The 25,091-nt window shown below is 37.9% G+C and overlaps 1 protein-coding gene across 11 annotated transcripts in view; it reads right to left on the bottom strand.

The window, feature by feature from the left end:
• Window positions 1-25,091, bottom strand: part of CPLANE1 (ciliogenesis and planar polarity effector complex subunit 1) — a 114,841-nt gene that overhangs the window by 34,227 nt on the left and 55,523 nt on the right. For 4 of the 11 annotated variants that reach the window (XR_011530396.1, XR_011530394.1, XM_070586969.1 and 1 more), the window contains exons 27-42: window positions 24,359-24,507; window positions 23,574-23,740; window positions 22,977-23,059; window positions 22,126-22,205; window positions 20,976-21,053; window positions 19,061-19,253; window positions 16,504-16,797; window positions 15,551-16,321; window positions 13,747-13,913; window positions 12,513-12,645; window positions 11,585-11,639; window positions 8,136-8,240; window positions 5,634-5,705; window positions 4,602-4,711; window positions 4,076-4,268; window positions 3,708-3,815 (exon numbers count right to left, since the gene is read on the bottom strand). Coding sequence is in view for 8 of the 11 variants with exons in the window: in XM_070586969.1 (XP_070443070.1) it covers window positions 3,708-3,815; window positions 4,076-4,268; window positions 4,602-4,711; window positions 5,634-5,705; window positions 8,136-8,240; window positions 11,585-11,639; window positions 12,513-12,645; window positions 13,747-13,913; window positions 15,551-16,321; window positions 16,504-16,797; window positions 19,061-19,253; window positions 20,976-21,053; window positions 22,126-22,205; window positions 22,977-23,059; window positions 23,574-23,740; window positions 24,359-24,507 (2,758 nt within the window). In the remaining 3 variants the exon portion in view is untranslated. The remainder of the gene's footprint in view (window positions 1-3,707; window positions 3,816-4,075; window positions 4,269-4,601; window positions 4,712-5,633; window positions 5,706-8,135; window positions 8,241-11,584; window positions 11,640-12,512; window positions 12,646-13,746; window positions 13,914-15,550; window positions 16,322-16,503; window positions 16,798-19,060; window positions 19,254-20,975; window positions 21,054-22,125; window positions 22,206-22,976; window positions 23,060-23,573; window positions 23,741-24,358; window positions 24,508-25,091) is intronic. The other 7 variants (XR_011530395.1, XM_070586973.1, XM_070586971.1 and 4 more) reach the window with 5 other exon arrangements.

Below are 25,091 nucleotides of genomic sequence, written 5' to 3'. Positions count from 1 at the left end.
TATAGTTCATCGAAAAGCAACTTTAATATTTTTATGACTTTTTAAAACTCTACTTGAAAACCAACAACATCACACAGTAAAAGCTAGGCCCAGTATTGGCCATTACTGACTCTACGTGGGATCTCAGGCAAACATGAAACCGCCCAAGACCAGTACCAAGGCCAACGACTCTCCCCACTCCGAAACTCAGTTGATTCTTGGCCCAAATTTGAAACACCTCGTTTTTTAAATGCATTCTTCCTCTGGCTTCTGGGTCTCCTCCTCCCCGTATTGCTCTTCCTTCTTCATCTTTTTTCCGGTCTTCTCTTCTGCCACCCACTCCTTCTTCCCATCAGTATTTCCTGGGGTGCCAGTCTCAGCACACTCCTCGCTCTACTCACTCTCTCTGAGTGATGTCACTGATGCACAGGTGACTTGAATTCATACTGGACTTTCTGAAAGCCAGCCCCTTAAGTCCATCTGTGTCCTGGACATCTCATGCAGGTTATCCCCAAAGCGTATCAAACCAAACTCATAGTTTCTGCCCCTCCAACTTGCTCCCTCTTCCTTATTATGCAGCTCAGTGAACAGCACTATTATTCACTCAGTTTCCAAAACCAGAGGCCTAACAGTCACCCAAGGTCCCTCTCTTTCCTTCAGATCCAAAGTGACATCAAATATTGATGACGTACCTACCAAACATCTCCATTCCTACCACCACAGTTTAGCTGCAGCTTTCACAACAGATGGACCCCAAATAGTATCCATATCTCTAACTTATTTCACCCTATCTAGTCCATCTTCCACTCAGGCCCTAGAGAGATCTTTGAAAATACAAATCTGATATTGCTCCTTTTCCACCTGAAATCCTTCAGCAGTGCTCTAACGTCATCTTAAAAGTTCAAATGCTTCAGTATGACAGATAACTTTATTCACACTCTTTCCTCCGTCTACCTCTCCAGCTCATCTCTTGCTATTTATTAAACAACAAAAAAAAGACCATTCCATTGACTCCAAGCTTAATGAACTTTTTTCTTAAACTCAGACAGCTCCATCAAACCTCCGAGTCATTGCACAATCCATTCTCATAGTCTGTATGCTCTTACTCTTGCTGAATCCTACTTTCCTTTAAGACTCCATTTAGGTGTCTCCCCCCTAAACAGCCCCAATCTTCCCCGCAGATGGACCCGATGCTGTATTTCCCGAGAATCTCATCCATACCACTGTGACAGCACTTCCTTCCTTCCCCTCACAGGTGGAACCACAGGCAGAGAGCCTGGAATTACGCTCCTGTTTAGCCCCAATACCTGGTACCTACCTTAGTATTTACTGAATGAAGAGTGAGTCAAATGAGGATCATGGTTGCCTGTCCTACTGAACTCATAGAGGTTTTATGAAGATCAAATTATGCAACACAATACTCTGAAAAATGTGAATTACTAAAGAAATGTAAGAAGTGCTTATTATATTTCAGTCCCAGTCTAAGGGGAACCTTCCAACAAGAAGATAGTGGTAAATTCCACTGCTGGCAAGGGCAGTTATATAATCTTTCCCTACCTGTTCTGGAGCTACCTTTTTTAGCTTGACTCTCACAGTCCTTGACCACCTACCCTTCCTGTTTCTCAAACTGAAGTGTCTCCCTTAATCACTCTCAGGGGAGAATTTGGTGCACAAATTTCAAGTAGAAAATGCAGCAAAAGAGATGGACATGCTCAAAATCCAGAATGCCCTACATACATAATGAAACTACCTTTGCTTTCTCTAGAGAACCTGCTCCACTCACAGTGACTAACAGAAAAAACCACCTATGGGGCCAGCCCGGTGGCACAGCAGTTAAGTTCACACGTTCAGCTTCTCGGCTGCCAGGGCTTCACCGGTTTGGATCCCAGGTGTGGACACGGCACCACTTGGCAAAAGCCATGCTGCGGTAGGTATCCTACATATAAAGCAGAGGAAGATGGGCCTGGATGTTAGCTCAGGGCCAGTCTTCCTCAGCAAAAAGAGGAGGATTGGCAGTCGTTAGCTCTCAGGGCTAATCTTCCTCAAAAAAAAAAACCACAAAACCACCTACTGAGTTCCATTGACCCTGAAATAGTCTCCCTCCGCCCAGCAAAGCTCTGCTTGCCGTTACTGGTGGCACTCCTATTGGGAGATAGTTTCTAAAATAGGAAGCTACTGTCATTCAAAATAGTGAGCAAGTCTCCACTAAAACAGAAATTTGTTTGTTTTGCTTTTGTTTTTTGTCAAATACCTAGGGACCTGTCCCTCCCTTCTCAGCCTTTTCCTATAATGCAAATCCCACTTAACTCTACTCTGTAACTATATTCTGAGTTTTTAAAGTATGTTATGTAAATACCGTGATGGAATTTTAATTCCAAAATATAAAACTCTTCCTTTTAAATTGACATTTTTAAGTTCTTCTCTTTAATAAGAGTAGAAGGGTCCACTGACATATTTTCATGACCAGGCAGTCTCCCCAGTGAAGAATCCTCCAAAAAGCTGATTATAGACTTGATCTCACTGACAGAGGAAGTTAACCTGCAGCCATGATCATTTGAAATGCTGGCCTAAGACATTCAGGGGTCACAGGGAGATGGGTCTGGTACCAGTCTGTCAGAATTTCAGAAGTTGATTGCTGTGAAAATGAAGGGAAACTAACAGGGTACTTAAGTAGCCACAGGCATTTGGCTAGATGTAACCCTCATGACAACCCTGTGAGGTTTTGTCAAACAGAGATACAAGTGAGAATTAGATAAAGTTAATTTACTTGCAAAAAGTCTCCAAGCTATTATGTAACAGAGCTGGGATTGAAATCGAGTCTATTCTGTTTGAGTTTAAGAGCCATGCTCTTTTCACTTCTCCACACACCTGCCCAGCCTGAAAGACTGCTAGCTTCATACATCCTCCCTCCACCACCCATGCACCTAGCAGCCCAATGACAGGGGAGAGAGAGCGACCAAAGGCTTCAAAATCTGAAATGCTGGCAGTTACTCGTCTATGCAGCTGTAACACGCATGCGTGCCCCAACACATCCTAAGGTGAGGTCTCCTGCCACCCATCCCTTCCTTGCTCCTCATGTCTCCTGAGTGCCCACTGTTGATACACAATGAATAGGCAGTGCTGGATTCTGCTCCCAAGCATCTGACAACCACTAGGCTGGGTCCACTCCTTCCAACAGCTGTGGAACCCAGAAGAAACATTGGGTTTCTGGTGCAGGAAGTCTAAGTGTATGTGAGATTAATCTAATCATTCACCGGAAGTGAGACCTAGGTTTTGAAGAAACAGCCTTCTAAATCTTGCAAATATTTTACAATAATGCAGCCTGATTTATGACTATAAAACTGAATATTTTACTAATAAAGGACCGTTAGCTACCACCCCTGTGTATTTTCTATGAGCTATTCTAGAATTTCCCACATTTTTAAATATAAGAATTCCTTTTAATACCAGAACATTTATGAAATCCCACAGGATATTTATTTTTAGCCTCATTAATTGGAGAAAAGATATATGCACAAATACATCTGCAGTCTCCTTGCAAAATAGTCATGGGTCCCAACTTCGGAACCATGACTTTATTTTATTTATCTAGCTACCCCCACTCTCCTTAGCAAGGGAGAAGCCTTTTTCTGGTGTCTTTTGCAATATCGAAGTTTTAGTGCTTACTTCTAACATGACAGTAATTCAGAAGGAGGAGAGTCATGCTATATGTACACTGGGGCATTCACCTTTGTCCTGCTGTATGTCTGGTGGTGTAAGTGAGGGGACACCAGGCTCCTTCACTTCCGCAATGGCTGCTCTCCAGCTTCTTCCATCCAGACAGGATGGAGACACTTCTGCAGGTTTAAAAAATAAATCCACAGTGGAATTGGCAAATTCTATCAAGAACATGAAAGGTATATAAAGATTGATTCTAAACTTCTAAACAAGGTACTTAGAAGATTAATAGAACATTTCTAAATGGGAACACAAACATCCAAAAGTACAGTGGGTTTGCAGAAGGAGAGCTAAAAGACATAAGTAGGGTAACAATGCTGTATGAAAGAATTTTTCAAAATGTTTTAAATTTACTTAAAAAGTAAGAAAAAATTATTACCTTGAGGCTTGAACTTGTGCAGGGGAACAGCGTTAGTAACAGAAGCTGCCATATAATGTAACTGTGCAGAAGACAGGACTTCTGGATGATCACCTTGCTGTTTGATATTATCATCGGAACGCTCTTCTCTGACAGGTAACTCCTGTAGATCATCTGCTTCAATGTCAATCACATTTATGTAAGTGTATCCAACCTGAGCAAAAACACGTAAAATCACAGAAGATTACATTCTTTTTACTCTATATGGCCACTCTACCCAGCCCTCTCCCAAAAAAGGCAAAAAGAGCTTACATGAGCCTAACTTAGGGAAAGCTGCAGGAAGTATGTGTTATTGTCTTAGTTTACAACAGTTGGGGGCACAGTACTTAAATCTTACATTACTTTTTTACCTTTCCAACAATGCTACATAGATGAAGTTTTTAGCCTCATTTCATCTATACAACTGAATAATGTAGATGACCAGAATAAATTTTAGCATGAAGGTATCATTAAAACTTCCGCATAAAATGCAAACCAAATTTAGTACCCTATCAGATGCTGAGGGTGACAAAGGTTTCTTTGATATTTCAGTGGAAAGTTTGAGATTTAGATATACATCTGGAGCCAACAGCTGAGGAACATTCAAAGGTTCTTGTTCTGAAAATTACGAAAAGAAAAATTAGGAATATAAAAAAAATCTGTAAATAGCTCTGAGTCGTTAACTGTGTAAGAAGAAGTTAGCAACCAATAACATAAAATGCATTTGTTGAAAATCTAAGTAGAAGTTTCACAGGTATAAATAAATTAAAGCAAATTCCATTCTATTCTACAGGCAGTTTACTCCAGGGTAATTCATAATCAAATGCAGACTGACTATTGCTTTCCTTATATGAACAATTCACAAGAACAATAAAGTATCTAAATCTCGTCAAGAAAATGCTATAACTTCCTATTTCCATTTCAGATATATTATTAAGTCGAGTTTGTTTATTTAGAATTTCAATAAAACCAGACTTTAGGAAATTAACCCATAACTAATTTTTTTACTTTCAACACTCTTTCTTGTTATTCATTTGTTTATATTAACAGCTTTATTGAGATAGAATCCACATCCTTTAAAAGGGTGTATTTCAATGGTTTTTAATATATTCACAGAGCCCACAGCTAAATTTTACCACTTAAAATGTTTAACATCTAAATTTCACAAAAGTCATTAGCTTCTTAGGCAAAGAAGCCTGTTAGGGCAGGTCAGCAGACAGTCTAACTTTGTGCCTTTCACTCTAGGACTCTAATCTTATATCCTAGCAATTATTTTTAATAGAACATTACTTTCAAATTCCACATGCAAAATATAACTCGTTGTCATATTGAATAAGGAAACTTGCATCAAGCCTTGAATTTAAAACCATGTGTCAACCAAAAAACTAGAAAAAAGGAAAATGAAAATACTTAAATTATCATTCTCTATTAAATCAATTGATTGGTTTAACTGCTTTTTTATGGGAGGGTGTCTGCATCACACAGACAACAATCTTTAACTAGTCATGTTATTATCAGAAAAAAAAGAAAGAAATCACACCTGATGTGGACGAAATGTCTTGTTGATTTTTATGACATTCAGGAACAACTTCTTGAGAAGCAGCTTCTTTATCTAGTAGTCAATTAGAAGATTTGAGGCAAAAAGAGAAAACAGAAAAAGCAAAAGGATTTCACAAACAGAAAAAATTAAGTATACGAATGCAGATTTTTAGATATTGTGTATAAAAGGTGGTAGTGGTAGAAAAGCAGATTGACTGCTTAAGAATTTAATTTTTAAAAATTAATATGATGGATTCAGATCTTATTACTATTTATATCCTGGGCCTGATTACCCAGATAACAGATTCCTAGCAAATGACTGCCAACTTTGGAAGAAGATCCAGAAGCAAAGCACCGCCAAGGGGTTTCTCAAAGATACATTGAAGAATGTTTCTCAAATGCACACTTGTCATCTGCATCAAAAAACATCTTATACATGCCCAACCTCATCCAAAAAGAAACAAACCTTAAAATAACAGTGAGATGCCTTCTTTTGATCAATCACATTGGTAAAGATTTTTAAAAATTAGCTAAATCATAGTGATGACAAAAAAAGGCTCTTATGCAAGAAAATACTTTGAAGTGTTGAAGCATTATTTATAGGAGAAAAATACTGGAAACCAGCCAGTGCATTCAATAAGGAATATGTTAAATATTTTATGGCACAGCTGGAAGAAGGAAAACACTTACAATGTATTTTTTGATGACACACGGAAATGTTTGGCATAAGCAGAAATCAAAGTGAAAAGAAAAGGATACAAAATACAGGTAACTCCTATTACCCACATCTAATCCATTCCTGATAATACACTGAATAGTCAGGTACCAGGAGACTTTACTGCATTATTTTAAATGTGGAAAAAAGGGTGTCCCAGCCCATCCAATTTTTGCGAATTTCATTAAACAACTCTTTTTCTTCTTCTTCTTCTCCTCTTCCCCAAAGCTCCCCAGTAAATAGTTGTGTATTCTAGTTGTAGGTCCTTCCGGTTGTGCTATATGGCACACTGCCCAGCATGGCCTGATGAGCGGTGCCACGTCTGCACCCAAGATCTAAACCAGCAAAGCCCTGGGCCGCCGCCAAAGCAGAGAGCGCGAACCCAACCACTCGACCATGGGGCTGGCCCCTAAACAACTCTTAAACACCTAAATAACAATCCATCAAGGATTGCCAAATAAGATAAAGCATTTCAAACATCACTTTTTATTAACATTCAGTTGAGCCATTAGTTTGTGTGCAATATGCAATAACACTGAACACATCAGATACAAATTATTGTCAACACTGCAGCAAACATGTACTACAATGCAAACAAATAACAAAATATGTTAAAGATACACTCTAATTGGAGAGTGTTCCCAGTACCTGGGAAAAAACAAACACTAGGACCCATGAAGGGTTAAACTCTCAGGGACGACAACAATAATATCTGGACAATGAGAGTTCAGATAGTGAGGGAGGACACCTGTACTATACGTCACATCTAACTTTGTAAAATGTACAAAAGACACAGAAAAAACATCATCAAGATGTTGCTTCTAAGTGGTGTAATTATAGTTAATTTCATCTTCTTGGTAGCTTGCTATATTACCCAAATATTCTACAATGATGATATATTATTTTGAAACCATACCAACAAATACCATTTTACAACATATAAAATTAGAGGTTTAAAAAGGTACTTGCAAAGTTCCACACACAATTAAGAGAAACTGTTCTCCAAATATCATATAAAGAATTACTATAACACAAAGGGCAGAGAGCACTTACATTAATGAGGAAGTTTGTCAGGCAAAATTCCAAACAACTCCTCCAACATTTATTTCCTCTGTTCTTGGACACAGTTACATATACCCTTTCCACACTAAACCCAATCTAATCCTCTTCCTAACTCAACTCTGCTAGCCACAGTTGTAAGCCTCTCAATCTTAGGCAAGAAGTTCCAGTGAAGGCAATTAATGGCATAGAGAATCCAAATTCAAAACATTATTTCTACTGATTTAGGATGTAGTCCATGGCATTTCTGAACAAAAATCCCTAGTACGTTGTTTTGTGGGGTTTTTTTGCTGAGGAAGATTCACCCTGAACTAACATCTGTTGCCAATCTTCCTCTTTTGCTTGAGAAATATTTGCCTTGAGCTAACATCTGCGCTCATCTTCTATTTTGTATGTGGGCCCCCACAGCATGGTCCCCGAAACTGGTAGGTCTGAGCCCAAGAAGCGAACCTGGGCTGCCAAAGCAGAGTGTGACAAACTTAACCACTAGGCCACGGTGCCAGCCCCCCCCCCATTATGTTTTAATTAAGTTACAAATTCAATTTAAAACTTAATTTTGTTTAAAATTTCTAAAGTATATACCAAGGTTGGGGACAAGAACCTAGGATAAGTAACTAATATCACAATTTAAAATTCCCTTTAAATCACTGTTTTGAAGGAAAAAATCTAGATACATTAAGTATTTCAAAATATATTAATTTTTTAAATTAAAGTAAAACAGCATTTTACCTGAGTCTGTATTTGTACTTGCATCCTGACATTCTCTAGCTTTCTTTCTTACAGAGGCCATGAAATGCAATCCGGCTGAAGTATTAACATCCTCTTGTAGCATTTCTTAAATATAACAACAAAACATTGGAAGCAATCATTGAGAAGCCAGCACATTACCAGGAGCCCAGAAGCCGAGTACCTAACTCAAGGGAGGTGAGGTATTGGGTGTCAAGAAGTTATCAAAACGTACTTTCTGAATGAGCTGGTGTCTAAGTTGACACTCAAAGGCAGCTGGGCGGCATCAAAACCACAATTGGGGAGGATTCTGTATGCCCAGCCTAGAAACCCAGATATTCTTCTGGCTGATGAAGATCCAGTAGAAATTGTTAAGCAGGAAAGGGATATGATCAGACTGATGTTATAGAAAAATGACCCCAGCCAGTGTGTGGGAAATAGATTTGAGCAGATAAAACTGAAGTAAGGCAATCAGATAGATGAGGCTGCAGCAGCAGTTCCAGTAAGTACCTAGTAATGGTGAGGGATGGAGAAGAGGATAAATTCAAGAGTTAGAAAGGAGGCAAAAGAGGCAAGAACTGGTCATTGACTGGAAGAGAAGGGGAGGAGGAAGGCAGAATTTAGAACAACCTATGTTTTGGGGCTAAGTTGGTAGTGACACAAACGGAGATAGAGAATACAGGAGAACAAACCAGTTCATGGGAGAGGAATAATGAATTCAGACTGCACATGCTGTACTTGACGTCATTTCCACCCAAGTGGAAAAGCTCAGCAGACAGTAGAATCAAAGTTCAAAGTCTATTATGGGAGTTTGGGTTTAGATGTAGATTTTCCCGGAAGATCACCCAGGGAGACTAATCAGAAGACAGAATCAATTATGGCGCACTGTAGTGTAATAAAAAATATATGTTTGGTCTTTGTCCTCCGTTCCAGACAGAGTTCCTTAAACCCTTGGGATTTCCTGAGTGATAGGAGTAACTTTCATTATTCATAATGAGCCCCTTTTGATGATATCTGAGTCTATGCCAATGAGGTGACTCTTGGCAGACCCCTAGATGGTTTCAGAACAGGTGCTGGTCACCAGAGGAACCACCCACATGATCAGAGGGTTAGGACTATCAGCCCCATCCCACCTGTGGGAAGGGGAGAGCGGTTGGAGATGGAATTCAATCACCAACACCCAATGATGTAATCAATCATGCCTACATAATGAAACTTCAATAAAAATCCTGAAACAACAAGGCTAAGGGAGATTCTGGGCTCTGTGACCCTAACCTTATACCTTGCCCTATGCATCTCTTCCATTTGGCTGTTCCTTAGTTGCATCCTTTATAATAAAACTATATTCATAAGTAAAGCGCTTTCCCCAGCTCTGTGAGTTGTTGTAGCAAACTAGAGAACCAGTGGGGTGAGGGGTCATAGGAACTCCTGAATTTGTAGTTGACCAAGCAGAAATACAGGTGTCTGGGGACCCCGTTTACAGCTGCCATCTGAAGCGGGGAGTCTTGTGGGACTGAGCCCTTAATCTGTGGGGTCTATGCTAACTCCAGGTAATTAGTGTTAAAAATAACTTATTTATAGGACACCCAGTTAGTGTCAGAGAATTAGAGAATTACTGTTGTCTGGAATGACACGGTACACATCTAGCGTGTGTATATGTATATATGTATATGTATATGTATTTGCAGATATACTTAAGTAGGGATATTTAGAAAATAAACCCTGGAAGAATATTAACACTGGTTATCTCTAGGCAGAAGGATTACGGGAGATTTTAATATTCTTCTTATTCCTTATCTGTAGTTTGTAAATTTTCTCCAGTGAACATGTATTACCTTTACAAAACAAAAACATAAGCTATTAAGAACGCAAATAAAGTGGTTTTAAGACAAGTGAGTGGGAAAGAAGAATACCAGATGGATTAGGAAGCTGAGAGATGGAAGCTAAGCAGGTCCATTAGGAGGCGACTGCTTGCTGTCGGCACGCAGAAGCCTGATGCAGGGCAGTGGCTTCGAGAAAGGGAGGGAGGACCAGGTCAAGGGCTAAGTGAAGGAATGGGGTGATAGAGGTGAGGGATAAATCAAGTGACTTTGAAGGTAAGAATGATGCTATCACTAACAGGAAGATGCCAATTTAAAATTTGGACATGACAGGGGCTGGCCCGGTGGCACAGCAGTTAAGTTCGCACGTTCCGCTTCTCGGTGGCCCAGGGTTCGCCAGTTCAGATCCCAGGTGCAGACATGGCACCGCTTGGCACGCCATGCTGTGGTAGGCACCCCACGTATAAAGTAGAGGAAGACGGGCATGGATGTTAGCTCAGGGCCCGTCTTCCTCAGTGAAAAGAGGAGGATTGGCAGCAGTTACCTTGGGGCTAATCTTCCTCAAAAAAAAACAAAATAAAATAAAATTTGGACATGTTGAATTTAAGGTGAAGGTAGAAAAGAAAGATGAGAGAGGGCAGATGTATATTTGAGTGTCATCAAAAAAATGTAAGGGGCAGGCCCAGTGGCATAGCGGTTAAGTTCATACTCTCTGCCTTGGCGGCCCGGGGTGCGCCAGTTTGGATCCTGGGTGTGGACCTAGCACTGCTTATCAAGCCACACTGTAGCAGGTGTCCCACATATAAAATAGAGGAAGATGGGCAGAGATGTCAGCTCAGGGCCAGTCTTCCTCAGCAAAAAGAGGAGGATTGGCAGTGGATGTTAGATCAGGGCCAATCTTCCTCAAAAAAAAAAAAATTTAAGAATTGAAGTCATAAGAATGAATGGTCCTAGAGGCAGAAAAGTGTTCACGTGTTTGTGGGTATGTGTATGAAAATTACTGAGGAGAGAGCCTTGGGGAATACACATATTCAGGTGCAAGAAATAAACTGACCAATTCAAGAAAGAAAATAGCTTACTATCTATAAACAAATTCTCTTTTCTGAACTGTTTCTTTTACTTTAACGTGCATGTATATTCTATGATGAATTCAGGCATGTTCTTCCATAATTCCCTTTTAAACTTTATATAACAGTATCTTATTTGAAATTTTAATTAATTGCATTGTTCTACGCAGGGGTCGGCAAACTTTTTCTGTAAAGGGCCAGAGAGTAAATATTTCAGGCTTTGTGGACCATAGGTCCTTTTGTAACAAGTGAACCCTGATGCAGTGTAAAAGCTGGCAGAGACGATAAGTAAATGGTCGTGGCTGTGTTTCAATAACACCTGATTTACAAAAAGAGGCATGGAATGCATCTGGCCTATGGGCCATAGTTTGTCAACCACTGCTCTATTGGATAACACATCAAAACACACACACACACACACACACACACACACACACACACACACACATAAGCTATCCTGTCAAAGATACATGAAAATAAGTTGGTCTCATTTTTATGTACATATTTCTAGAAAGCTGGTTTTAACTCTGAACTTAGACATTATATTAATCAAGCATATACATACCAAAAGGAATGTCAAAGTCATCCAAAGGTTGGGGACCATGATGTTCTTGTTGCTCCTAAATGGATCCCAAAAAGATCAAGCTGTGATTAACTCAAAGACATTTATTATTTTGAAAAAAATGTTCAAGAGCTATGAAGATTGTTGAATTCTTAGGCATAGGTTCAAATCCTATAATTCTAGAAATATCTATTGATTCCATCAAAGTAACTCTACAAAGTAGTTCCCAAAATTCACAAGTCAAACAATAAAAAAGAGCATCACCAATTTGATGCAAAGTTACTAAGTTATGATACGCAATCCCCTCGTGCAGAGTAGCTTTGATACTCAAATAGCACCCCCATTCTTTCAAAATTGTTCATGGACTCACCATTTTTACTAAGTGTTTCCAGATATGCTCTTGAGGACTTACTGAAAAAGTGTGCCTTTGAAAAATCAATGTAAATAAAACTATATCTCTGTTTATTTAATCTGTTCTTGCAAAAATAGGTAAACAGTCACCAAACTAAGAAGGAATGTTTGAAAACATCTGATTTAAGACATAGTTTATATAAGAAACCCAGGTTTGGTAAGCCCTAGAGGCACCTAAAAGAGATCGGTGAAATTGTAATAGGAGCAACCCAGCTAACAGACCACATGCATTCAAATGTCACAGAAAAAAGCAAAGAGTGATTTCAGATATTAAACAGTAACACAGGCGGATGCTCTAAACTACAGTTTTTGATTAACCATCAAGTTGCTTACCACACTCACTGCTGTGCGGTACCATTCTGCCGAGGGACACAGCAGGGACTTATGTATTTAATGATGTCAAGATTCTCCTAGTCACAATCAGAAGTTTCCAGCAATCAGAAGACTAGATGAGCCACAAAGACATTCTAACTCTGTGTACATGCAGACCAGGGAAGAATGCACAGTAATTTTTCTATACCTTGGATTTCATAACTATTTCTGAATCCTTATCATTAATGATGGAATCCTCTGGTTGGAAAGTCACACTTGGTTTTCTCCTTAGTTTCTCTGATCTTTCTTCCTGCAGCTCTTTTTCAGCTCGTCGTCTTTGCCTGTTAAAAACAATAGCGTAAAATATATTTTTACTATTAAAATAACATCAGTTTTTCATTTGTATCATGCTATATAGGGAAACAGTTATCAAAATTATCTTAAATTATTTTCAACGGCACTTAATTTGCAAGATATTATGCTAGAATACAAGCAAACAGCAAAAAGTCAGAGACACATGAAAGTTATTTCTAGCGTCTCTACTACTGAACTGACTATTCTGTGTTAGTCACTGGAATCTCAGGTCAGGATTATACCTTTTAGGTAATTTTCAAACTCTCTTTTTTTAAGATTCTAAGCTGGCCCCAGAAGCCCTATCAGATACCTCCATTTGCCTATTTGCAGAAGTTAAGCACAGCTAGTCACCTCAGCGAAATCCCAGGAAGAAGGAAAGAGGGCCCAAAAAGTTAAGGGGAAGACTTATTTTGAAGAAGTGATACCTGGAAAAAAAGGAAGGGAAAAACCATTTCTGGAAAGGGAACACTGGTAGCAGATTTTCCGGTCTGATAAATAAGAAATTTTTTAAGTATGTTCTAGACTCGTAATAATCTACCAGTCAGTACATGTACTGAACATTTATCATGAGTAAAACACTATAAATGCTCTTTATCAGAAATCAGCGCCCTGCACATTTTCAGTGCCTTGCACATTTCTTAGTGCCCGGACACAATTCACATTATTTGCTCTCGTGCTTCCTATATAAGAGTCTGGAGGATATAGTAAGATGACTAACAATAAACATCAGCTCAATGTATTGGATAGTACATGGAATATCGCGTGAGATACCAAACATTTGTGCTGCAAAAGATGACTGCTCATCCTGTTACAGAAAAATGTAAAAGAATCCAGCCTATGAATACCAGGAAAGAATTTCTTAATAGAATGGAAAAAAATAATAGTATTTGCCTCCCACAAGATAGAAACTTTCCTCATCACATGATGTGTCCAAGTGTATGACACTTGACAAGGAAATTGAATATGCAGTTGTGTATAGACCGGGAGGTTGAAGCATACAACTTCCACCTTTATAACTATATTACTGTAACTAATAATAAACTTGCAGGTATGTGATATTCTCAAATAAAATTTCACTTAAAACTTGCCTTTTTTTACTGTCCTTTCCTTGCCTCACTTCAGAGGATTCCATTTGGACCTTCAGAAGCTGAAGATGCCCAGGATCGCCTTGTTCAAATAAATTACGTGTTAGTTTCTGTTGGCTTTGTTTAAACGCAATGAGGTTTTCAAGTGGGATAAGCTGTGGTTTTTTGTGCTAGAAGACAGACACAAAGCATAACAATTCAAAATTACAAACCTCAATTATGCAATATGTTAATAACAAATTGAGAAAAACATTAAACTAAGATGTGCAAGAGATAGAACATACCAAAGATAACAAATTGATTTGGACTGGTAAGATGAGCGTCTAGATCTTAAAGAATAAATGATTTAGAGTGCTGAAAATTTCCACTGGATCATCCTATTTAAGAAATTAAGCTAGAAGTCGTCATCTTACTAATTTCTTTTCCATATTAAAAATCTTCCCTCTTATAATTATAAATGAAATTATGTAATGTCTAGCACTTGATTTAAAATTCTCTGGAACAGGGAAGGTACAGAAGGATGGAGACTACAGATGGAACACATTAGCAATATGTTGATAACCACCGACACTGAGTGATGGAAATTTGGGGGTTCATTCTACTATTCTAATAAAATTTCTTTAAATCATTCTCAAAATGTCTGCTTTTCCACTCCTTTAATCCTTTTTTTGTTCATAATATGTTCAGAAGTAAAGAAGGCATGGTAAGAAATACGTTTTCTGAAGAATGACCATTTCTTTTCAAAGCACCATCTTGAAATCTTTTAAGGGCCCCAGAGAATGAATTACTCAATCACCTTTCTACGGTGGTACTAATGACTTATAAAATTAGAGTCTAAACGATTTGAATTTCATAAATCAAACGTCACAATTTTAAAGAGGATGTGGCGGATTTATAAAGATTCAATCTTTGTCTATTTAACAACTTTAACAATTTAAAAATAAAAATATTTATTTTATTATTTTTTTTTTCCCGAGGAAGATTAGCCTTGAGCTAACATCTGCCAATCCTCCTCTTTTCACTGAGGAAGACTGGCCCTGAGCTAACATCCGTGCCCATCTTCCTCTACTTTATATGTAGGACGCCTACCACAGCATGACTTGCCACGTGGTGCCATGTCCGCACCCGGGATCCGAACCAGTGAACCCTGGGCTGCTGAAGTGGAATGTATGGCGCTTAACCGCTGTGCCATTGGGCCGGCCCCTATTTTATTTTACTTTAAAGTGGGTCTATTTAACAATTTTAGCCTGTAACAGACTTGAAGGCAATCATATCACAATTGCTAAGACTAAAACAATGCTCTCTCCCTCTCTAGACACACATACACAGAACATGAACAAGAATATCTGATCAATTTATTTTACTTATTTCTTCTCTAAGCAGAAGAAATATCTCTGAAAAAGTCCAGCAAATCCTGGTATTGAAAAGAAAGACCTAAAACTTTTAAAATAGCCAATTATTATTTTAATCCTGATTTTTTTTTTTTGAGGAAGATTGGCCCTGAGCTAACATCTGTGCCAATCTTCCTCTGTTTTGTATATGCGATGCCACCACAGCATGGCTTGATGAGTGGTGTGTAAGTCTGCGCCCAGGATCCAAACCCGTGACCCTGGGCCACTGACCCAAAGTGTGTAAACTTAATGACTACGCCACCAGCTTGGCCCTAAACCTGATTTTTATATGTTTTTTTCAATAAAAGAAGCATTATTAAAAAAAGAAATGTGTAAGAGCTTTTCATTAAACATACAGTACTCATGGCATGAAAAATGTAGGGCTGTGCTTCTGCAGCACCCAGAAAAATCATTACCATGTTTCCTGGAGAGAGACAAGAGTGAAGTAATGATAATCTTGGGTATGTTCTCTCTTCTGCTACAGTTCTGATAGGTACGGAGGGAACTGTAACTGATGCTCTTGACACAGAGGAATATATATAATGAGGTTTAAGTTGCAGGTGCAATAATGGAAGTCCGAAGGAATTCTGAGGAGATATCTCAAGGGGCCTTGGCTTAACATCAAATAGTTTTTCTGGTTTTATAACTGTTGAAAAGTCCTGTCGAGGTGTCAAGTTTTCTTGTCCAACATTCTGATCCGAGTTCACATGCTTCGGGATTTCTGTAGTCACCGTTTCTGCCCATTTCTTCTGCTCAACTGCTTTTTTTATGGCTTCAGTATTATACTGGCTCAAATTCAAATGGGACGTGGAAGCAGTGTGCATTGCTCTCTGTGGCAAAGGAGGTTGGAAGGAATCAGCTAAGCCCCAAGCCTCTCTTGGCTGTGGCAGAGGCCTGAAGGGAACTTGTGCAACTCTTCCTGTAGGGAAGGAAAGGGGCTTAAATTCATGCTTGGGCTCAAATTGAAGCAAAGGAAAACCATCACCAGGTCTTAAAGTTTTTGCAACGGGAATAAGTCTAGGTGTCTTTGGAATTAGAGAAGATGTGGACAAAAGCTGGAGGTGAGTATGTGCAGCAGGGCCTGGAGACAATGAAGTGGTTGGTAAGTTTTGAGACGGTGGAGTGAGTCCTCTATTCTGAGGTTGGCCTTCTAAGTGACAAAAAGGAATACTCTCATGGGGAACATTCTGGAAAAGAAAACATATTACATAAGTTTAGAATATATTACAACCTCCTTATTTTGTAAATAATGCTCAATATGGTTTGGAGAGTGTGGAATATAGTTACTGCTAAAAAAGTTACTTACTCAAATAAAAAAACAAGAATTGAACTACTAGGACAACTTTAATGGTATTTTTAAATGCACTACCTGTAAATTTCCATTACTATTTTGATCAGATTGCAAAATTCCTCTATGGCAGTTTGGGCTGTTCTTGCCAGGCTCTCTGGTGCACTCTCCCATAGACTGTGGTTTAATGAAAAATCTCTCCTTCCGACTTCTACTGGTGTCTTCAACATCACCACTCCCTCCTGCGGGGTTCAGTACTTGGTTTCCCACCAAATGCACAGACTGAGACTGCTGTAAAAGTTGACTGACATCTGGGAGGTTAGCAAAGGATGATCCCACTATCTGCATGAGGCTCATGAAGTTGATCTGTTGCAGCTGGAGTAAAACAAAAATTAAAGAAATATCTTAAAATATAATGAGAAGAATCTAAGGAGTCAACAACAATCAGCTGAGTATTCCACAGTAGTCACAGCTTTCTCTCAGTATCTGTAGCCCCAAGAATGCTAAGCAGGAAGCACAACTGGGAGAGATAAGGAAGAAAGAATAGCTTCCTGTCTTCAAGGAGCTGTTGGCTGCGAATACGAACTCATGACTGAGACCTGGGACTATCTGTAAAGCAGTTTACAGAAATATCCCAGGGACCACAAAGGAGTGATCTGATGGAGTAGAGTGAGGACAATGAAAGAAGAACTCCTAGAATGGGTGTGTTGTACACAGGTTTTCAGGAAAGAAAAAGAACAGAGATGAGCAAACAGGTGAAGAGTACAGAATTCCTGTGGAAGAGCCGACTGGGTGAAAGGCAAAGCGGCTGACAAACTCTGCAGCACATTAGAATCACCTGAGGAGCATTTAAAAATCCCAAAGGCCAGGCCATACCCCATACCGATAAAACCAGACGTCAGGGGATGCGAGCCAGGGTTAACATTTTTTAAGATAACCAAGCGATTTCAATGGGCAGAAAAGCTTGGGAAACACCAGCATACACTGGCTTAGCTACAACAGGACATTTCTAGCAGCTACAATGAGACGATAGGTTACTGCAGTAGTTCTCAAACTTCAGCACGCACCAGAATCACTCAGAAGACTTGTTAAACCACTCTTCGCTGAGTCCCATGCCCAATTTTTTTATTTCAGTAGGTTTGGGATGCGGGCCTGAGAATCTGTCTTTCCAACATGTAAGTGATGCTGATGCTACTGGTCCAGGGACCACAGTTTGAGATCACTGGACTTGTGAGAGTATAGGGGGGAAAGGGGTAAGGCAGAGGCTGGCTGTGGGTTCTTTCAAGCCCAGCAGAAGAATCTGCACTTGATAAAACAAACCAATAGGGAAACACTGCAGGTTAAAAAAATGTATGTTACCTTCAACTGTAAAAGAAATATATGCTTATTACAGAAAAAAACAGAGAAGCATAAAAAAGAAAAGTCATTCATAATCCTACTCCCAAAGATAACTAGTATTGAAATTTTTAGTGTATTTCCTTTCACTCTTTGTATTTTTAAAACAAGATTGATATAGTATACAAATTTGTACTTGAAATTTACTGAAGATTTTAATACGGGAAAATAATAGTATTAAAACAATATCTGAAGAAGAATGTCCTAGAAAATGCATATATAAGATAATGGAAGTATGAGTTCTAAGAATCTAAGGCTGGCTACACCTATAGAAAGAGCAAGTGGCTGTGCTGACATACAGTGTGGGCAAACGAATCAAGAGGGCATGCTAAAACACTATGGGGAGAGAAAGAAGGCAAAGACAGCGCTCTAAGACAGTGATTCTTCACCTTTTGTGTGCATCACAATGATCTGCAGAACTTACTAGATATACAGGCAGTAACCAGCAAAGTCCCTACGTAATATAAAAAAACAGTTTGAGAAATGCTTCTGAAACTTTAAGCTGGTAGAACAGATAGTGCTAGTAAATGGAAAAGGAGAAGAAGGGATCAGGGAGAAAAAGAATAAAGTCAGTTTCAGTAAGTTTCTTGGGACAGTGGGACATGTTGAAAAAGTATTCTCATCAGGGCCCATATTCAAAGAGAAAATTAGTGCCAAGAATCATCAATACAAAAATGGTACATTATATCACATAAAAGGATATAGAAGTGAATGTAGAACAGATGAGTAGAGGATTAGATCTGAGGGACATTAATGCTTAAAGAATAAAATAGAAAAGGGAAATAATTAAAAATTGTTGGCAGACAGAGAAAAGGATAGCCAAGCGAGAAAAAAATGATGGAAGTCAAGGTGAACAGTACTCCAAAATGCAGCTGACATTTCAACCCAAGCCAAAATTTGGTTTGAAAATAAGAAACATGATGTGACAGGCTATTGTAGAATAAACTTTGGATACCTTTGAGCAAGAGTCTGCTGTTCTGGTTTGATTAGCCCCCACCTCACTTTCACGAGCAGCTCTGCATCCCCAAGAGCTCAGTAAAAATAGTCACTGTAAGAAGTAGGCAGCTCAGCCTGGACTCTAGGCCCTAGAGTTAAGAACTTCTGAATAACAAATGAAGAATGCCCTAACCAGAGAAACTCCGCAATTTAATTTTAACTTGTCCATTTCTGGAACTTTTCATATTTTAAAAACTTACATATATATCATGTGTAGATTTACTTATTTATTTGGAGATGTGCTTACCTGAACTAATTTAAACATTTCATCTTGGAGCATCTGCCTAACAGAATCGGAAGAATCTGGTAAGTGAGCCCTGGGTTCGTTTCTCTGGGTCTGCCGAGGTGTCGGCACAGGTGTTTGTGAAGCAACACTGACTCCATTTGATATGGAAGGTGGAACTGATGAAGACTTATCTTTAAATGCAGAGATCTGTGCACTGTGTGGAAGCATATAAATAAAAAACACACTTTAAGTCAAGAGAAACACAAATTAGATGTTCATGATCTGAATATTTTGATCCCACTTTTTTCTTCTATTTTAAAGGCTTTCTGGAAGTTTTCTGGAAATTTAAACCCTAAAGCCTATCTCTGTACGCCTCAGCCACCAGACACGTTTGTCATCAGCACAGTTATCCATCTGAATGCCTTTTTTTATTAAGGGACATGTACCGTCTAGTCAGCCATGTCCCCTCTCTATGGTGTTACAAACCACAACAGTTCACACATCTATTTTATGTGCCTGGCCCCTGTAGGCATCTGAGTTTGAGACCTGTGCAATCATTCTGATTAGCTGTACGGACTACACAATTTGGCTTAGGGATATATTTTTTGACTAAAATTAATGATCCAGAATGGAATTAAGAAAAAGTGGGAAAAGTATGGGTTAAAAAAATGTTAAAATCTGGGGGCCAGCCCAGTGGCATAGTGGCTAAGTTCACACACTCTGCTTCAGAGGCCCAGTGTTTGTAGGTTCAGACCCAGGGCACAGACCTAGACATGGCTCATCATGCATGCTGTGGTGGCGTCCCACATACAAAGAAGAGGAAGACTGGCACAGATATAAGCTCAATGACAATCTTCCTCAAGCAAAAAGAGGAAAATTGGCAGCAGATGTTACCTCAGGGCCAATCATCCTCATGAAAAAAAAAGGATGTTCAATTCTAATACGGGTACAGCAAATATTGCTGATCATCATTAAATGTGGTGAAAAACAGTATTTTGAACATTTCATTTCCAAACACATCACAGAGTATACATTCATCATAAACACTAACAAAAGTGTTTATCTAGAAATAAAAATTAAAGATCATGGTAAGCTTTTTGTTTTTTTCTCTACACAAAATGATTTTTTTGAGATAATTCCTTAAGCACATTAAGTACTCAATGTTTTCTAAGCAAATCAATCTCATAAACTAAATCAGGGAGCAGGCATTGTCATACTCAAATAAACTGATCAGTCTCTAAAAAAGAAAAGAACATATTAAATTGCTTTTAGATTTTTTTGAGTTTACCCTCCTTCCTTTTCAGCAATAATATCTGCCTTTTATCAAGCATCTAATGTGCTCAGTAACAAAACTTTATTGGGCAAATCCATGGAAGACAGGCACTACAAGTGGCTTGCCTATTTTAAGACAACTTTATTGGTCTTCTTGTCAACAAGTAGCAAGGAGATAGATTCTAATTTTGGAGGATTTTTCTAAAGTAAAGCTGTGCTATATTATCCTCCTATTTCAGCAAGACTTCTAAACACTAAACACTGTTCAACCTCTGGAAAAGAAATTCAAAAGAACTGTACGAATCTGTTCTATGAGAGAATTAAAATCATTTCATACACTATTAAGAATCTGTTAAAAGCTGAAAGTGAACTACATCTTTCAATAATATATCCACTACTACTTTCCAGAAAAGACTAGTTCCTGTATATCTTTAAAACACAACTGTTAGAGGAAAATCTTTCAAAAATAAAGTTAAAGGTGTTGGAAAAGTGTATCCATGTTGCTCTGGTTTCAATGCTTCATGTTGCTTTCATTTTACTCTCAGTTTCTAGTCAAAACATTTAGTAATTATTTTAAAATGGTACAGTAGACATCATTTCATCCTTTTATCTATTTGTAAAATATGATTACATCTAAATGGTTACAGTATGCAAAAACTCTTACCTAGAAATTTCTGAACTTGTGTCTACACAAAATGAATGAGGAGTGGTGTGTTCAGGATTTGAAAAGCCTTCGATCATACTATAATTAAAGATTAATAAGCAATTAGGAAGTGATATTCTTTACATTATCTAAGTTACAGGTGATCTAACGCTCAGCCATCTAAGAATCTACACCTCTTCTACTCCTCTGTAATGCTTAGCTAATAATTACAATCTGTTTACATTAGTCTCCATAGCAATTAGTAACAGATTCAAACAAAAGCAAAGAATATTTCTGGATGGCTTAACATACTACTTGAACACTGCTGCCTGCTGGCAACAGCAATAACAGTATCTAAAATGAGGGGGAGTGAGGTTAGCTGGGACCTCAAATTTCTCCTAAGGAAAAGGCAGACACTTTGCTCAGGAACACTACAGAGCCCACTGTCAATCTGAAACTGTGAAGACTAGTTTTTTATTAACAGAAATATTTATATTACTTGTAAAGACACATGACATTAAGTATATTCTTTTTGCTAATTACCCACAGAAGAACTGGACAAAATTTGAATACTGAGAAACAAAATCTAATATTTCAAAACTTTAAAAATTCTAAAAATTAAGAAGTCATGTCCAGACTGCAACAAATGAAAACTGCCTTCAGTAACCCTTGACGCAGTAATAAACTAGCCAGCAGAGCATGTCTCCACCACAGCCCTACGGGCAGTGTGCTGTAACGATACCACAACAGTGCAAGATTGTACATATATACTATGATTCGTGATGGTTCTTTATTTGATCCAATAAAAGTGGAGTCAGAGTAGAAGTGGTTCCCTAATTAGTAGCTAAATAAACTCTAGTCTATTTATAGCTATATTTTACTTTGATAAAGCTGATAGTGATGGGAGAACAAAAGGCAATGTAGAAATCATTATTTATATCACTATACCAAGATTTAAAGGCATAACATTTACCAAAAGTCACTGTTTACCACAGCTATAAATTGAAGTTACAATTTCACTAGGGACACAATATCACCATAAAATATATATTGTAAATTATGAGAAAAAAATCTCTTCATCAAGTGAATCCCACTTGAGCCTTGAGAGCCTTGAGCCTTTTTCACTGAGGTGAACAAGGCAGCATAATCACTTCCACACTTTTCCCCTTACCCTTTCTGTTCAGTTGATTTTTTCTCCATATATGTCTCCAATGGTCCCTCCCTTGGGCACAGAAGCTCTCCTGTAGAATGCTAGGTGGTAAAATTCATAGTACGCAAAAAGAAAAGAGGTGAAACAAACACAGTATTACTATCTGGGGCATCTTGAGTTTCACATTAGCTACTTGCCCAGAGTAACGACAGTCTAAAAGCAAGTGAGAAACCAAACATTAAAATGTACTCCCAGGCCTGCTTTGACCACATCTTTAGACTGTGCAAATTGCCTTTGGCCCATTACCCTCAGTCACCGAACATTAAAGTAGAAGGACAAAATGATGTCTTTACATCATTTGTATTTGTATTTACAAACACATTGTAAATTACATACACCCATCACCACATGATAAGCACGTTGTGAAAACAACTATAAAATCAAGGAAAATTAATCCTTTTAAAGGAATTGCTTCAATAATTTGAAATATCTGTGTTCCACCTGAAAATCCAGTGTATAGAGTTTTGAGAAAACAAATTATACATAAAAGTGCATATAATATACAAAAACTGTATACTAAAGCTGAATTATACATTTTGAATATAGAACACTTTCATCACACTTGATTAAATTAATTTACTACAGCAGTTTATGAAACAAAAATTTCATTGCCTGAAATTACTAGACATATTACTAATAATAGAATTTCAGTGCAAGAAAAATGCTGAGTGGTATGGGTATACTCTACAATCCACAGGGCACTTTTCAGAGATGATAACCTTGGTTGGATGCATTGAATAAAAACAGAAGTATAATTTAAATACCAGACAAAGTAGAAGTTGAATCACTTTATCCACTATTTATTGACTTACTTCTTCTAAATGCTGTGGTAAAGTCTGCACGTAAATGGCAATACTGGGACTTTTGAGACTTCTCACAGGTTCTTTGGTATCTTCTATAGGGAAACAAAGACAAAGAGAAAACTAACCACTTGAAAAATAATCAATTTACTTTTTAGAAGGTTGAGGAATATTACAAGAAACAAATATAATGGCAGAAACATTTTCTATCATCCTTACAAAAACATTTTTTGAGGAGACTACCTCTCCTCACCAAGTGAATCCCATTGAGCCTGAGAGGCCTCATGTCAGTGTGTATAACTCCTTGCAAAGCTCTGAGCATTTCTGTTTTAAGGTGGGCTGCCAAGAAAAGGTTCAAAGAATTGGTCCACAGAAATGAAGAGGCCAGTAATAATTACATAAGCAGGGCAAAAGGCTCAATAATTGTAAATTCAGGTTATGAGTTAATGTGTTCAATATTTCATAAATATTACGTTCTCTTTTAATTTTTGGTTTTAGTCCATAATAAACATACCAATTTAGATATAAGACTAAATAGTTATCTCAGATAATCATTCACCAATTTCAAATTAATAAGGTCAAAGAAAAATATTAGCCAAACCAACTAACCTTCATAGTCTGACAGACATACATCCATTTCCTCCTGTGTAAACGTTTCTACTTCTGAAAGATCCTCATCAATATCTATAAATTCTTTTCCAGTACCATCAGTGACAGAAATAACCTCTTCACTGGTTTCTTTTATTTCAGGATTTTTTGCTTCAGTTGGCATTCTACTGACAAAAATGAAGCAGTTAAAATTATAACTCATTCTTGGAAACAAAGAGCTTTCTTTCAATGGATTCAGTTTATTGAAAAAGAACAAACTTAGTTTTCATATTTATAAAGTCTTTTGTTTTTTAACTATGTCTGGTACACAGTAGAAGCTCAATAAAAGGTTGTACAATGACTGACTGAATATCCCCATTTTTATTTACTCAAAAGATTGAATTAATTTCAACTTATCTAAATTTGCCTTTCTCACAAAGGAATCTTCCTGCTATAAAGGCTTCAGGCTTGGTATTCAAAGATATATGACTCATAGTATTGCTTCATATGTAAAAGTGGATAAAATGATTAGCTTAACTTCCTCTGACATAGGACATCAATTAACATAATAAAGGGATCTCTCAGGATGAATTAGCTCCTCTCTCAGAAGATACAAGCTTCTAACAGGGAAGAGATATAGTTTGCAATGAATTGTTAAACCACTGCAGAAAGCGCTCACTTCCAGCTTCTCTAGTTCAAAGAAAGGCTCATTCCTTAACTTTCAAGGGTTTAGTTCTTCTCTGCAGCCCAAACTCCATCAAAAAAGGTACCATCCACTGAAAAGGAGGGTATAATTAGCAACTTACTTCGAGATACTTTGATAAGATTCATTTTGATCATTTCTTTGCTCGAGTCCAAGTTGAGTGGATGCTGCGACAGAACCGCCAGCATCTGTTTTGCAGTCACTCTCAATATGGGGTTCGCTCTGAGATCTAGCTGAGTGATTCTCTACCACCTAAAACAAATCACTTACAGCACTTAGTATTCATTACACAATACCTTACTTTCCATTATACCTTTAGATAATTACCACTTTCTACAGAATTTCTCACGATTAAGTCTCTTACGCATTATCAAGTATTTACTACGTTTCTACAACTCAATATTTGATGCTGAAGCAATGATCAAGTCTTTATTCCACCTGACAAAAACAAACCTGACTACCTGAACAGTGTTCAAAAGAAATCAGCCTTAAAATTTGTAAGTTGTATCATCAATGTTTTCAGGCCACAAAACAACGGCAATAAAATGTAAAGTTGCTTTCATTTAACTCTCTTTGCTATTATAAAGACATTTAGTAATTATTTCAAAATGACACAGCGGGTAAAAATACTGCTAAAAATACAAGGGATGTATCTCTTTTGTCTCTTACTTAGAAATTTAGCTATCCATCACCTAAAAACACTTAAAAATTTCAATGACAGCAAATAGAGTATCTTATAAACCACCTTAGAATAACAGAAACTGATCTCAAAAAAAGAAAAAAATTCACAAAAGCAAAACACAAAACACACAGACCCACACTCACACCCCTCAACC

Source organism: Equus przewalskii, chromosome 20 (genome assembly GCF_037783145.1).
Source record: "Equus przewalskii isolate Varuska chromosome 20, EquPr2, whole genome shotgun sequence".
NCBI classification, from domain to species: Eukaryota; Metazoa; Chordata; class Mammalia; order Perissodactyla; family Equidae; genus Equus; species Equus przewalskii.
The sequence above is the reverse complement of the archived record's forward strand: the minus strand, read 5'-3'. Positions and strand labels throughout refer to the sequence as shown.